The sequence below is a fragment of the Lacerta agilis genome, chromosome 10, assembly GCF_009819535.1.
Source record: "Lacerta agilis isolate rLacAgi1 chromosome 10, rLacAgi1.pri, whole genome shotgun sequence".
NCBI lineage: Eukaryota > Metazoa > Chordata > Lepidosauria > Squamata > Lacertidae > Lacerta > Lacerta agilis.
Window position 1 is genome coordinate 57,721,569 of NC_046321.1, and position 15,152 is coordinate 57,736,720.

A 15,152-nucleotide genomic window follows, 5' to 3' on the forward strand; every position below is an offset into this window, starting at 1 on the left:
AAAGCAGCGAGAGGCACTGAGTCATCACCTCTAACTGGGCAAATGCAGAGGAGCGCAACCAAGGGTTTGGAAACCAAGCCTTAGGAGGAACTCTTTAAGGTGCTGGGTATGTTTAGCTTAGAAAAGAGGAGACTAAAAGGAAATATGATAGCCATCTTCAAATTTCTCAAGGGCTGTAACACAGAAGAAGGAACAAGCTCGTTTTCTCCTGTTCTGGAGGGTAGGACTCGAGCCAATGGCTTCAAGTTACAAGAAAGGAGATTCCTACTAAATGTCAGGAAAAACATTTGGACAGTCAGAGCTGTTTGACAGTGGAACGTTCTACCTCGGTAGGTTGTGGACTCTCCTTCCTTGGAGACTTTTCAGCAGAGGTTGGATGACCACTTGTCCTCGATGCTTTAGCTGAGATTCCTGCGTTGCAGGGGGTTGGGCCAGATGACCCACGGTTTCCCTTCCAACTCTACAATTCTATTATTCTACCCATTCTTGTCCTCACAGACAGAACACATGGCTCACAACACAGGCGGGGAAGCTGTGTGTCCTCCACGTGTTACAGGACTCCAAATCCCATCATCCTTGACCATTGACCATACTGGCTTCAGCTAATGGGATTTGGAGTCCAATAACATCTGGAAGGACAGATCCTGAAGCTGAGGCTCCAATACTTTGGCCACCTCATGAGAAGAGAAGACTCCCTGGAAAAGACCCTGATGTTGGGGAAGATGGAGGGCACAAGGAGAAGGGGACGACAGAAGACGAGATGGTTGGACAGTGTTCTCGAAGCTACCAACATGAGTCTGACCAAACTGCGGGAGGCAGTGGAAGACAGGAGTGCCTGGCGTGCTCTGGTCCATGGGGTCACGAAGAGTCGGACACGGCTAAACTACTAAACAACAACAACATCTGGAGGGGCATAGGTTCCTCACATTTAGAACCATGGCACAGGATTAGCATGTTCCATGGACACACCAAAAAGGGTGAATGTCTTCATCAATGCAAACCACTGTGTTTTGCGGCACAGTCAAATAAGTATTACGGCCAAAAAGGAAAATGAGGCATCTCTGTTGCCTTTGGGCTAATGTGGTGTTTTTTTTTGCTTTTGCCTCTTTCACAGGCTGGCTTGAGTTCAACGTATGTCAACATTTCAGGCAAATTGTGTGGCTCAGACATCTGCATTCAGGTTTGTCTTTTGTTTCGAAGGTCTTTTCTGTGCTAGCATGCAAATGATAACTAGCGGGGGAAGTAGCACATCTTCCCTAATCAGTTCTTTATCATCTTATCGCAGCAGCAATGGCAAGGCATCTGGGGGTGGGGGGAATGCATTTACCTCCTTGGGAAAATGTTAAGACTATAGCTGATGAGAGGGAGAAATTGGGGAAGCTAGATCACAAAGACAACACCCCTCAGGAAATGAAATAGATGGATCAGAACTGTTGTGTGTGGTGAATTTTTTTGTGTGTGTGTGTAGGGGAACACTTAAGGACAAAGGCACCAGCAGCCTCCCTAAGCCAGACAGAAGATTCCTGGGCTTTTGGGGAGCCAGACTCCAATACTTTATTTTATTGGGAGCATTTAGGGAACTAGCCTAGTTCCCCTAGTCCACTGACCTCATGCTATTGGATCAGAAGTGGCTTGCTGGGTGGGTGAAGATGCTATGCTAGGTTTCTGGCAGGTGGGTCACTGTTGTTTACTGGAAGCGGAAAATAGAGGCGTCACAGAGACTGACAGTGTGAAAAATCTCAATTTGGTGTTCCTGCTGGTGCATTTGCACCATGCCAACCTCCCCACTGATTTGCCCCTCTCCCTCCAGATAAGCAATAGCGACCCACCTGACTTTGGCCCACCCAGGGAGCTGCTTCTGGTATGGGCAGTAGCTAAACGTTATGCTGTCAACACCTAGTTAGCAGATGTATCAGTGCAGGAAAATGGAGGAGTTACATTCAACTGACCAACAAAACAAAACAAACAAAACAAAACAAAACAAAAACCTGAGCTAAGGTAATAACCTTCCACCCTTTTTTTTTTCTTTTATAAGGGACGGAGGACAGATGTAGACTATTCCATTCCTTCACACATCTGTGATTTGCCCTGTAGTAAGTATTGATAATAGTATTGCATTGGCCACTATAGCCCAAAGCCAAGTAAAATAATGTGTGGTCTGCAGCCACAGTTGTCCCATGTGGTCGGCCCTGGGATTGTCTTGGTGGTGGAACCTTCTGTGGTCCTGGAGCCTGTGAGAGTCAGGATCAAATGCAGTCCTCGCTGATGGACAATGTTCTCTCCAGCTATTTATTTGGCATCACCGAGAACAAGGCCTGCACCCTATAACAAATGTTCTAATGGAGACAACCCTCATATGAAAGGACTACATATTCTTGAAACGCATGTATCGACTACAACGCGAGGACATTTTTTTCTTTCCAGTTTCTGCTACTCGGAGTCAGGAACGTGACGAAAATTCCTTAAGCATCCCATCTCTAATAGCATTGCTTGTGTTGACTGTGACCATGATGGGCCTCCTGGGACATAAACTTTTATCAGGTACGAATCCATGTAAACAAAGCATGTAACCTAAGTATGTCATGAATTCACACAGCAGGGTCTCTATATTGTGGCAAAGGGATCTGTTCTGTTTCTTCTAAGTCTTAAAAAGTCATTAAAAAAAAGGTTTGATGTTGCAGTGGAATCTAGCTTCCAGGTTGGGGTGTTCTGCTTATGCTAGCCCTGAGGATGTGTTGTAGAAATTGGAGTTCTTGGTAATATCCAGAAGTCAGAAATAAAGAATCCAAGGACTCTGGCCAGGCGGGAGATCAGTTTTAAAGTCTTCAAACAGTTTTATTATTATAGTATTGAAACAAATTCCAGTTGAAATAAATTCCAGGACAAGGCCCTGTTTCGCTAATTCTTCGTCAGCTAGATTTTCATGGTCAAGGTGTACCAATTCTCTGTATGCCCTGGGGATATGGCAGCATGCTAGCTCAGAGTGGCTTGGGGGATAGTTAGAAGTATCAGCTCTTGGCTGAACCAATACCTTGAGATTTTGGCTTTTGAGTTTCTATGGTAACAGCTGAAGGGGAAGATGCACAAGCTTTAGGAAAACCGGTAGCAAGTTTCCTCCTGGATGTGAGAACGATTGCATAAAGGGCTTGTGCATGCATTAGCTGGAGCTTCTAATAACATCCAAAGCTGTTCCCTGTTCAGAGTCTTCCTCACCCTGATTGTTCATTACAATGGTTGACATGTCCTGGTTTCAGCGTCGGGGGGAATTTTGCCAAATTGCAAAGTGTCAGGAAAACCCCGGATGTATGGCAACACAACGGAAGCAGCAGCGGAAATATGGCAACCCCAATCTTTGCTAGGACGCAGGTGCTTGTCTGATGTTGCATGGAGCCTGAGTGTTGCAATTTTAGACATTTGTGAAGAAGAACAAATTGGCTCGGCCATCGTTCCATGTATGAAAGCAGCTCTGGGTTCATTGAAATAGTTAAGCAAGCTGAGTATTCAGTGTTTGCAGTTAATTTTTCCTCCCTTGGAGTTAATAGGAAACTTTGAAAGATAGGAAGATTCACAACTTATTCATATGTTCCCTTCTGAACTTTCTTTTTCAAGCAAGAAAGGTACATGGAGTCGATCGAACTCACTCACAGTTTCAGTGTTCTACCAAGCCTCCTTTCTCCTGCGGCTTGTATTAATCTTATTAAGACCAACTTGAACACCTAAGTTCATCTGTTTTCCACAGACTGTAAAATCTCGGCTCGGTGATGCAACCTCCAGAACATAGAATGTTAATCAGCCAAAGGCCTGGTTGAAAAAGAACGTTTTCACCTGGCACTGATGTATAATGAAGGTGTCAGCCGATCCTCCTTGGGGATGCCACTGCAGAAAAGGCCCGTTCTCATGTTGCCATCCTCTGGGCCTCTTGTAGAGGAGGCATACTATGAAGGGCCTCAGATTATGATCACAGGGTCCGGACTCTGTCATATGGGGAGAAGCGGCCCTTGAAGTATTGCAGTCGTGAGCTGTTTAAGGCTTGATAGATCAAAACCAGCACTTTGAATTGGACCCAGAAACTAATTGGCAGCCAGTGCAGTTGGGCCACGATCTGTGCAATACGCTCAAACTGTCTTGCACCAGCGGAAGTTTCCGAACTGTTTTCAGAGGCGGCCCCATGTACACATAACACATTACAATAATCTCACCTAGAGCTTAGCAGAACATAGACAACAGATGTTAGCCTATCCCTATCCAGGTAGGAGCAAGGGTGGGGCACCAGCCAAAGCTGATGGAAGGCGCTCTGTGCCATCGAGGCCACCTGAGCCTCAAGTGACAGCCGTGGATCTCGAAGTACTCCCAAGCTATATACCTGCTCCTTCAGAGAGAGTGTAACTCCATCAAGAGCGGGCAAGCTCCTATTCCACAGGTCTAGGGATCCACCTACTAACTGTAGCTTCTGGCACAAAGCTAAGAGTTTCATCTGTTGCTCTGCCCACTTTTGTCTGCAGCTCTGGTCCTCACTTGCAAGCAGCTGCATGGCTATCTATCGGGGAATGTGGCCCTAAAGGATATGTCCAACCCCTTCTATAACCATTTTTACCAGTCCAAAATGGTCTGCTTAGGTCAAGGTTGTAGAGTGTCTGAACTCTTATATCCAATATAATCCAGGTCCATACTCCTATCTGTTTCCTCATTTCCTTCTCTATCTGTTGCTCACCCAACAGAGCCCCAACAACAAGGCATTCCCTGACAGATGGGGATATTCTAGAAGACTTGAGCTCACCATGGCAGGGGTAACCTTACATGTTAGAAGGTACCCAAGTGGTTTTCATTTATATAACCCATGCCAGTTGTAGCTATACAAATGGACAGTATTGCAGTCTGCCCATTTGTTACTTATTTGAGTCTGGTGGTATGGCCTCTTCAAAGGCAACGTTTCCATATCCACTCTGGACAGAAAAGTTGTTGAGCTTTATTATTATTATTATTATTATTATTATTATTATTATTATTATTATTATTATTTCAAATTCACGAAACAGAACATGGGTTGACGTACATCCAGACACTGCTTCCGACTGCAGTATTCCAGATACTTCAGGACACATGGCAACCCTACACTCAGACAATTGCCAGCTATATTTCCATATGAGGTCTAGTAGAATACCCAGGGCAGATTTGCATGATTCAAGGAACTGCAGAATCTATTTTTGTTTCTCTCATCCATTTCTGGTAAGATGTTCAAGCTGTAATCTCTCCTTGTAAGGAAGAGATGCAAATAAAATACCCTCCTTGCACAAATGAAAACCACAAAAAGATGCATGAGTCACTTGTGCATCCTCTTTTCAACACATAATGTAATGTGCAAAGCAACCTTCAAGATGCCATCTTCAGAAAACATGTTCCTTAAAATGCCAGTGCGTTCCAGACATCCTGCTGGATTTCTGCCTTGGATTGCCATTTAGGAAACAAAAATAAATATCCAGTCATACTTAGAAATGGTGGGCTGATTCAAATATATGAGCCTTGGTTCTGGTAAGTTATTGCTTGATGGAACATGTGACTCTCCAATGAGCTGCAAGCTTCATTGTTTGAATAAGTGATGAATAATGATATATAAACTTTGTCCTTATTGTTCAATCGGCAAGGACTGTTTTGTAACTTCAACCCATCATTTGATGTTGCCGTTGTTGAGTGATGTACAAGGATGGGTGAAATGTCTCTGTTTGTACAACACAATGAGCAATGACACCATTATGACCTAAGTCTGGCGGATCTCAGGGTGAGGTTCTGTCAAGTGGCCCCTGAAGACATGTTTATACAAAACTTCCTTTGCTTCTTCTTGTCAAACTGTTTCTTAACTGGGTCAGATAGGAGGCTAGATGAAGTATGATGTCGTGTTTAGCATGTTGGACTAGAACTGGAGAGACACAGGTCCATATCACCACTCAGTCATGAAACCTACTTGGTGACCTTTGGTCAGTCACCATTCTTCAGCCTCACCTACTGCACCCAGCTGCTTTGAGGATAAAATTGTCAGAGGGGAAACTACGGGCATTGCCCTGGAAGGAAGACCAGGGTATCAATATTGTTATAAAGGTTGCGCACCACCTCCAATCTCTGCTGAGCGAAAACAAGATTCCAGTGGGTTCCAGGCACTCAACCAGGGTTGTGTTTCCACTGGGAAAATTGAGACTGCTTGGAGGCTAGTACCTTTAAGAAATATGGCTCATTTTACACGCATATACACCTAAAGTCTTCTGTGGAGGGGTTGCAGAACATTATACTCCTACAGTGGCTCTCATTGCCGCTCTCATAGCTTTGGTGAGCTTGGGTCTAAAACAGTCATCAGTCATGGCTCCCAGTCTCAGTGTAGCCTGCTCCAGCCAACGCCACATTGAGTTCTGCCCACTTCCTCCTTTTCATTCCCAGAACACCTCTGGATTTAAAGAAGGATGCATTTTTCTGTGACATCCTGCCCCCCCGTCACCTTGGCAACCTCCCAAATCTCCTGGTCCCATCCACTCCTTGGAGCAGGGGCACAGGATAGCTTTCCTCAATGCCAATTGCCCTTAATGGCCCAATATCTGGTTTTCCATTGTTTTTCAACAGTTCTGTATGCAGCTAGAATCCAGAAATTTCTTGTCTGGCACAGTACTACAGTTTGTGTTTTCCCTTTATTTCCCCAATATTATCTCAATGCCACCATTTATTAATTTCAACCATTCGCTTGAAAGGCTCTGGTACCTTAGATCTATGATGAGATAACTGAATAATTTGAGGTGGAAGATTAACTGCTCCCATTTGTTTCCCCTCCCAGTTTTTTACAAGGAGAGTCACAAAGAGAAAAGCACAAAACAAACCAAAATGCAGAGGTGAGTGCGCATTTTTTTGGTATGGCTTCTTTTCATCCGGAAGATGCTTTGCTTGCAAGACCCCCCCCCCCCCCAATTGATCTAGAAGTCAATGCAACGCCATGTCTTAGAACTGGGGAAGGAAATCTCACTCCTTCATAACCTTCTAGTCAAGTTTTAAACCATCTTCTGCTCAGAGAAGCAAAAATACAGGCAATACATGAATATATCTGTCACAGATTTGCAATCCAGCCTGCCGAATTGGCCAATGGCAGGCTGGTGTGGAGGGCTAGATTCTCCAGAGGTAGGCTTGAGGGAACAATCAGGCTTCCCTCAGGTCCACTCTTGGGGGATTTAAAACAGCCCACACCAGACACCCAGCTCTTCTTCGTTGGATCAAACTCCGGTAATTTTGCATTTACTCATTGAATTGACCTTGCTATGACTGCAGTGGTTGCCATATTTGTGGGGCTGGGTAGGAATAGGCTATGACCTGGAAGTTTTGCCTACCCCGTAGAATCAGCACAACTTTGGCAGTTTAGGCGTTGGACAACCTTAGCCTTGGTTGGAGGGGTGTGTGTGTGTGGCATCGTCTAAAACAGGGAAAGGGAACATGTGGCTCTGCAGATGTTGCACTCCAAATCCCATAAGCCCCAACCAGCATGACCAAAGTTGAGGGATGATGTGCGTTGGAGTCCAACAAAAGCTGGAGGGCCATAGGTTCCTCACCTCAGGTGGAAAAAATAAATCATGATTAATACTATCTGCTAATTTTGGCAGATCAAGTTAAGTTCCGGAACATGGACTGATAAAAAAAAAAAGTTGTCGACAAAGCCTGAAACACACTATCACTTTTTAAAAACGGTGAAAATTCTCCACATCTGACACCTCTTTCTCTTTCTTCCTGCAGTATGAAAAGCACCTGTTCTTTGCACTTATGAAGAAAAGCGATCAATTTAGAGGAACAATTTCAACAGCCTTCTCAATAACTGTGTTACTTCTCTTGGGGCGAGATGCTCTTACTTTGGTGAACAGTTGCCACATGCCAGTAATTCTCATTGATTTCAAGGACTATTCATGAGGTCAAGATTTTTGAGGGCAAGCCCTTACTTACAAAGCGGCCTGGAGGGAGAGAGAAGAGTGAAAAACATTCTACAGTCAGTTTTGATCTCCTTCGGAAGTGATGGATGTGCTCATTAGATGGATGTGCAGTACATGCCGTGGGAGCTGCTTCGCCATAGATTCATCCCACAGCGTTCTTGCAAACATTCAAAGGTCCACAGCCACCAGGGTAGGGACCTGGGTAGCTTGGAATTTTCCTACAGAATCATCGCCGTCCCTCTTGGTAGGTTGGTAGTTCCACAAACTTCTGGTGGGCTTTTAAACATTTGTGGCAGCTTTGTGGGATAAGCCAATGGGAAAGTGTTTCCACGGTGCTTCTGTCATGAGTAAGGGAAACAAAAAGAAACTCCCCTGTGCACAGATGGTGTACTAAGGCCCCATCTGCACTTTAAAACAGTGCCATACCACTTTAAACCTGGTGAACTGTAGTTTGTAAAGGGTGCTGAGAGTTGTTAGTAGACCCAGTGCTCTCCTTACAGAGCTACAGTTCTCAGAGTCGTTCAACAGTCAAGCCCACTTCCCAGGGAATTGTACTCTGGGAAGGGAAGAGGGGTTTTCCTACAATGCCTAGCCCTCTTAAAAAAACACAGTTCCCATGATACTGTTCTTGGCTGTTTAAAATGATGTGATATTACCTTAAATGTCTTCTCTGGCGATCACTCGTAGCCGAGTAAGATTGACTTCCATGAACACGGTCTTAACAGTGAGTCCATAAGTGACCGTGGAGGCCAATTCTGGATCCACACGTCCTTCCACAGTGGAGACGTAGGTTTCCGGGTGGGCGTTGATCACGGTGAGGGTTTGCCAAGCGTGCCTTCCTCTTAGCATGTTTCTCCCTTTCGTCCTGAGTTTGAGGGTCTTAACAGTCCATGACACCTTTGGTGCCTAAGTGTTGTTATTTGAAGGTCATCCCGTTTATAATATGTCACTTTGTCAAATCCAAGCACATCCCAGAAGTTATTGAATGGAAGATATTTTGTTTGGATATTTGTTATCTGTCTTATTGTTTGTGTCCCCCTCCTCCTCATGAGCTGTTACTTTTTATTACTGAGGAATAAAAAGTTCCTGTCTTGCCATGGACAGAGTCCTAACCCTTAGACAATTCCCAGGTTTTATCACATAGCTGGATTTTTCTACCTGGAGACAGCATGCATTGTTTCTGTGGTTGAAGTACTCGGCAAAGTTATTACGAATCAAGCTCAACTGCATTTTGTGGGACTCGCTTTTGTTGAAATGCATTCAGCATCCAGTTTTAATTCTTATCCGCAGAGTTTGTGAGAGCCTGTTACAGATTAGTAGACTGTTTCTGCGATAGCCTTGGGTTTATTTTCTATCACCTTAGCTAGTGTTGTTAAGTTGTTTTTTTGCCAGCACTTTTAAATGCTCAGAGACACTGTTTGTTACAGAGGGAGCTGGTCAGTAAATCACACAGTTCAAAAACACGACCTTCACAGAGTTGGCCTAATAAACACAGTAGCTTGTTCCCTGTAGGTCTTATTCCAGGAAATCAGTTGCTGAGAATAAAGGTCCCCATCTCCCCAAACCCGTCTGTGCCTCCTCCTCTCCGGGGCTTCTTCCAAGCAATCAGACAAGCAATTGCAGACTGAGCCTGCATGCAGCCAGCCTCTCCTCCACCCTTTTCATGTCTCTTCTGGTTCTGGGAGACAACAGCAAGGGGAGCTTATCTCAGCAGGAGTGGGAGATACTGTGATTCTTCATCAGTCTTACTCATCTCAGCCTCCTGATCTCTCTCCTCCCACTCACCTGCTTAACTTCTTCCTCTGATTCTTGACTTCTCTCTGCCACAGACTCCTCCAGCTCACTAAGCCCTGTTGCCTCTTCAGCTTCCAACACCTCCTCTTCCCTGTCTTCCACCTCTGAGCACTCATTGTTGTCCCATCACCACTCCTCCTGTGGGTGCAATTGAAAACGAATGAGAAAGGACACCGCGCCAGCCTGTTCCCTTGTAGAGTCCCCCCCCCCCCCACGATCCAGAATCACCTATATTCTTCTTTCCTAGATATACTTGAGGAAACCCCATTCATTGGCTTCATCCACATGGGGAAATTGGGTCTGTGGTCTGTTCGCCATTTAGAATTCCTAACGTTACTTAGAAATCTGAAAGATATAATGACGTGTTCTTGTTATGTACCAATCCCAATATTTATACTTAGAAATGAGAATAATACCATGAACACTACAAAATGCCAACTGTTTGTCGTTTATTTCTTCTACTGAAGTCCAAATTCCTGCCAGGCATGCCTCAATTCTGAGGCAGAACAAGGAGTGAAGTTAACATACATGAAAATGGTGGAGCTTAAAAACCTGTGTGGGATTCTGCGGGGGTCTATTTAATTAGGCCCCCAGAAAACATGAAAGGTGGTGAGTCTTTCCCATCTGTATGAAATTTTGTCTTAGTATTCTCAGAGGGTGCATTTTGGAGAAGCATGTAAATTAAAGACATCTTGTTGCTGATGAAATGCAGGAAAGTGCTGGGATGCTCTGTGAGCTAAGATGTGCTGAGGAAGAAGACAGTCCCGGCTCCTGCTACATGAAGGCAGAGGACAGCTCAAGTAGAGAAACGATGCCAGAGATTGCTTTTCAAGATTTTTAAAAAATATATAATAGGCCTGAATCCATAACGTGCTGGGGAACCGTGACTCTCCAGAAACTGATGGACTCCATCTCACATCAGCCCAGGTCAATACATCTGATGGTCTCAGGGATGATTGAAGCCGTAGAACAGCAATGGCTGGAGAGTCACAGGTTCCCTGTTGCTAATTAGAGAGACGCGGAACATGCTGGACAGCAAGCAGAGGTAGGAAAATGACACAAAGCTAAGGAATAATAATAATGACAATAATGATAATAATAATAATAATAATAATAATAATAATAATAATAATAATAATAAGTGATTCCAAGAGATACAAGATGATTTATCTGTAAATGGAGCAGGCTCCCATCTTCAGACACTGGCCCACAAAACAGATTTTATTGTGTGTTTTGCACATCACATTTATCCTCACAAAGGGTGGTAAGGGTGAGAACCATTGGACATCTGATAAAATAGTTGAAAGCAGCAATCTGGCAAAAAGTTATTGTCAAAAGCTGCTGTTGAATATACCTTGGGTAACGTGAAAGGAAGATACCTGAATAAGGGACCCTGGTTTGTTTCATTTGAACAAACCCTGATTGGTAAGCCCAGAGCTGGCCTTTGTTTAGCCTCATGTTTTGGGGTGATTGATTGGACTGGTTTTTATTGATTTTCATTGATTGGGGGGCCAGCTGGCCCTCCCTGCCCCCCGGCTACACCCATGGGTGCCATGAAGACACGCTCTGCCGCTACTCTCATCCCATTAGCAGCAGCTTGAACTGCATCAGTCCCAACCAGCATAGCCTAAAGATCAGGAATGATCTGCTGGAAGTACCCAGAAACCTAGCAGACCACATAATCCCTTCTTTAAGGGCTGCAGCTGAGCACTGAACTCACACAAGTGAAGCAAGCAAATGGAAAGGAGTTTCCATCCATGGACACAAATCTGTCAATTTCAGATTCTCTCAGTTTCCTGTTTTTAATCCGTTTCTTATTTTTTAATCTTCAATTCAGTATGCCCCATTTCCCCATCAGCTTGTGATGATTATGGTACTATTTTAAACAAAGGTCCTCGCAAAAATCCATGTGTTTCAGCACACATGTCTCTTAATAAATACATTTTTGCAAGCCATTTCCCTATACATAATGCATTTTTTGGTATGGCATTTTCACGGATACACACTTTCACACATTTCGGTACGTATTTTTGGGTTGGGGGAACAGCACCACAAAATTCAGAGAACTGCGAATTTTGAAGAATCCGGGATGCTTCCAGGAAATCAGGTAAGTGTGTTACAATCGAAAACCAAACTGAATTTCTACCCCATTCCTACCTGGGGCAATGGCAACTCCAGGGCAGGCATTTTTCATTGGAACGATGTGGAGATCAAGGGTTAACCCTCTGTCTCGCCATTGTCCTGATCGCTTCCCTGTAGCTTCTCTTCCTCCTCCCCCTTCCTCTTCATCAAATGAAAGCCATGCATTTAACATGGTTCCACTTGGCCCTGAGGCAATGCTGCACTGAACATGATTTCCTCACTGCGCTTCACGTTTACACAGCAATCTGTGTTAGTGGATGATCCGACCTGTGTGTTTATTGCCCATCATTGCACCAATAAACCCATCAGATGTTAGTCTTGGGGGCATGTCTGCATACGACCAGGATGGTTAATGAAGTCCAGAAGCGCTGTTACATCAAATGGTCGTGAGCTGCAGTCTGAATGACAACGTGCTTATTTATGTCATCCTCTGCTGTCATCGCACTGGGGATTTGCGTGTGGGTCGAGATGAAGCATGTGGCTGGCTTTTGCTCATAATTCGTAACAGAACCAAAGGGACTCACCAGGGTGCAAAACCTATTACCCTAACATAACATGCTTTTAAATAAACCTGGGCACAGGATGGTGTAAAGCAGGCACGTCCAACAGGTAGATCGTGATCTACTGGTAGATCGTGATCTACTGGTAGATCACTGGATGTCTGTGGTAGATCACTGGCTCACTCCAAAGAAGCCCAACAACTTTGGCTCCCCTAAAAATAGCTCATTTTTGCCCTGCACCCCCAAAAGTGGGCCTTTCCTTCTCCCTAAAAAAGCTCAACAACTTTGATCTGAATGCCTAAAAAATGGGCCTTCCTCCTCCCCCAAATAGCTCAACAACTTTGACCTGAACCCCCCAAAAGTGGGTAGATTACTGCCAGTTTTTAACTCTGCAAGTAGATCACAGTGTCTTGGGAGTTGGCCACCCCTGGTGTAAAGCAATAGCAGAACACATGTATGTTTTCTCCAGCATGGATAAACAAGACAAGGGAAGATGGAGGGAGAGAGTTTAGGCAATATGGATAGAGCAGTGGTAGACCTGGAGGTGCAGGTCAATTCTGTGTCCAGGGTGGCTGTCTACCAGCTCCATCTGGTATGCCGACTGAGACTCTACCTGCCCACAGACTGTCTCACCAGAGTGGTGCATGCTCTGGTTATCTCCCGCTTTGACTACTGCAATGCACTCTACGTGGGGCTACCTTTGAAGGTGTCCCGGAAACTAAAACTAATCCAGAATGCGGCAGCTAGACTGGTGACTGGGAGTGGCCACCGAGACCATATAACACCGGTCCTGAAAGATCTACATTGGCTCCCAGTATGTTTCTGAGCACAATTCAAAGTGTTGGTGCTGACCTTTGAAGCCCTAAATGGCCTCGGCCCAGTATACCTGAAAGAGCATCTCCACTCCCATCGTTCAGCCTGGACAGTGAGGTCCAGCTCCGAGGGTCTTCTGATGGTTCCCTCACTGTGAGAAGTGAGGTTACAGGGAGCCAAGCAGAGGGCTTTCTCGGTAGTGGTGCCCACCCTGTGGAACACCTTCCCACCAGATGTCAAGGAAATAAACAACTATCTGACTTTTAGAAGACGTGAAGGCAGCCCTGTTTAGGGAAGTTTTTAATGTTTGATGTTTTATTGTCTTTTTAATATTCTGTTGGGAGTCACCCAGTGTGGCTGGGAAAACCCATTCAGATGGGCAGGGTATTATTATTATTATTATTATTATTATTATTATTATTATTATTACTATTATTATTATTACGGTTCCCTCTGTGATGCCCCCCAGAGCCCTTGTGCTTCTTTCCCATAGTGGGGTAAGAGAGGCATGGGGTTTGGGAGGGAGGAGTGAAACTCTGGCAGGGTTCTAGAGCCCTCCTACCCAAAGCTGGGAAAGCACTAACCTGGCTTTGAAAAGGAAGGAGGACTCTAGAACCCTGTCAGAGCCTTGGGTCGCCTTCCCAAAACCTGGTGCCTTGCTTACTGGACTTTGAGAAGGTGCTATGCAGTGCGACTGCAGTGCCCCTGGATGGAGAGGTGTGTGTGAAGAAGCTTCATACTTCTACATGGCTGGAATTTTACCACTTTTAGGCAGGTGTTACAAAGGCTGGGTGCCTCCACCTCTTTCTGCCGAGCAGTGGCAAGCGCCCATGGGGTCCCAGGCACTCACTCATGGTCCGTGTTCCTTTGGAGAATTGAGACATGGCGGAAATTGCCATAGCTTTAAGAAATATGGTCTATTCGCCTATTTACGCCTTCAGTCTGCATGGAGGGAGTCCAGATCTTACAGCATGGTCATTTCCAGAGGAGCTTGTCTCCCACAGCATCGCAGCCATGGAGTCCAAGGCATCTCTCCCAGCCTGCCTTCAGCCAGCCTGCCCAAGATGGACCCCAGTCTTTCTTCCCAGCAACCCTTGCGCAAGACTCCCTTTTCCTGTCACCTCAAACACACACCCCATCACCTTGGGAACATCTGTCTCCTCAGGCCCAAATATTCCTCACAGATGGCCCATCAACCCCTTTTGTCATGTTTAGGCCAGCCAGGCTGGTTTTCATAAGCCAGCCTGGCACAGTTCTGCAGCTAACAGCGGGTAAGACTCACATCCATTGCATCACCCACTTTGAGCCTCTGGCTCCATCTACCACTGACATGTGGTTGTCCTCTGCTGACCTCTGGCACTTCCTGGGCCTGCTGCTCATCTTCCTTGTGGCTGCTGCCTGTTCATGTGCCCTCTCCAAGGGAGTAAGCAATGAGAGAAAGCAAAGATACGTAGTGAGCACCTCACAACTTGCCCTGTCCCTCCCATGATTCTATGAAATCTATGGCATAAACTCTAATGGACTAAAATCCACTTCATCCGACGGGCAAGTGTTAGCCACAGTTGGAAGGCATATACTCATTCATTTTTTAGGGAGGTGGGTGGGGTGACGGCGGTGGCAAAATGTTGTAAGCGCCGAGGAACCCAGAGAAATGAAATGCAGAAAGGACAGACTGTTACAATTATGACAAAGTCAGCATGCATGTTAAATCATAGTTGCCGCAACCATTTGTAAAGCTGTGCTGATGACAACACAAACACCCCGGGGGCCAAAATCCAGTTGATGAGCTGCTAAGACGCCTCCTTTCACGCCCTCCCAAAGTCTAGGCGTCGACACTCTCCAAGACGTTTTTCAGGGCTGTGATAGGCATCTCAGGAATTATTGGCATTTGGGTTGAGGCGGCCTAGTTTCCCTATATGATTGGGCTGGCTCTGTGCTCCTGCATTCCAGCGTT

The 15,152-nt window shown here is 45.4% G+C and overlaps 1 protein-coding gene across 1 annotated transcript in view; it reads left to right on the top strand.

The window, feature by feature from the left end:
• The window catches only part of IL17REL (interleukin 17 receptor E like), a 47,891-nt gene extending 45,296 nt beyond the window's left edge, over window positions 1-2,595 (top strand). Inside the window, exons 14-16 of the mRNA XM_033163525.1 lie at window positions 1,115-1,180; window positions 2,036-2,093; window positions 2,425-2,595. Coding sequence (XP_033019416.1) covers window positions 1,115-1,180; window positions 2,036-2,093; window positions 2,425-2,570 — 270 coding nt within the window. The 3' untranslated portion in view covers window positions 2,571-2,595. The remainder of the gene's footprint in view (window positions 1-1,114; window positions 1,181-2,035; window positions 2,094-2,424) is intronic.
• Window positions 2,596-15,152: the final 12,557 nt, after the last annotated feature.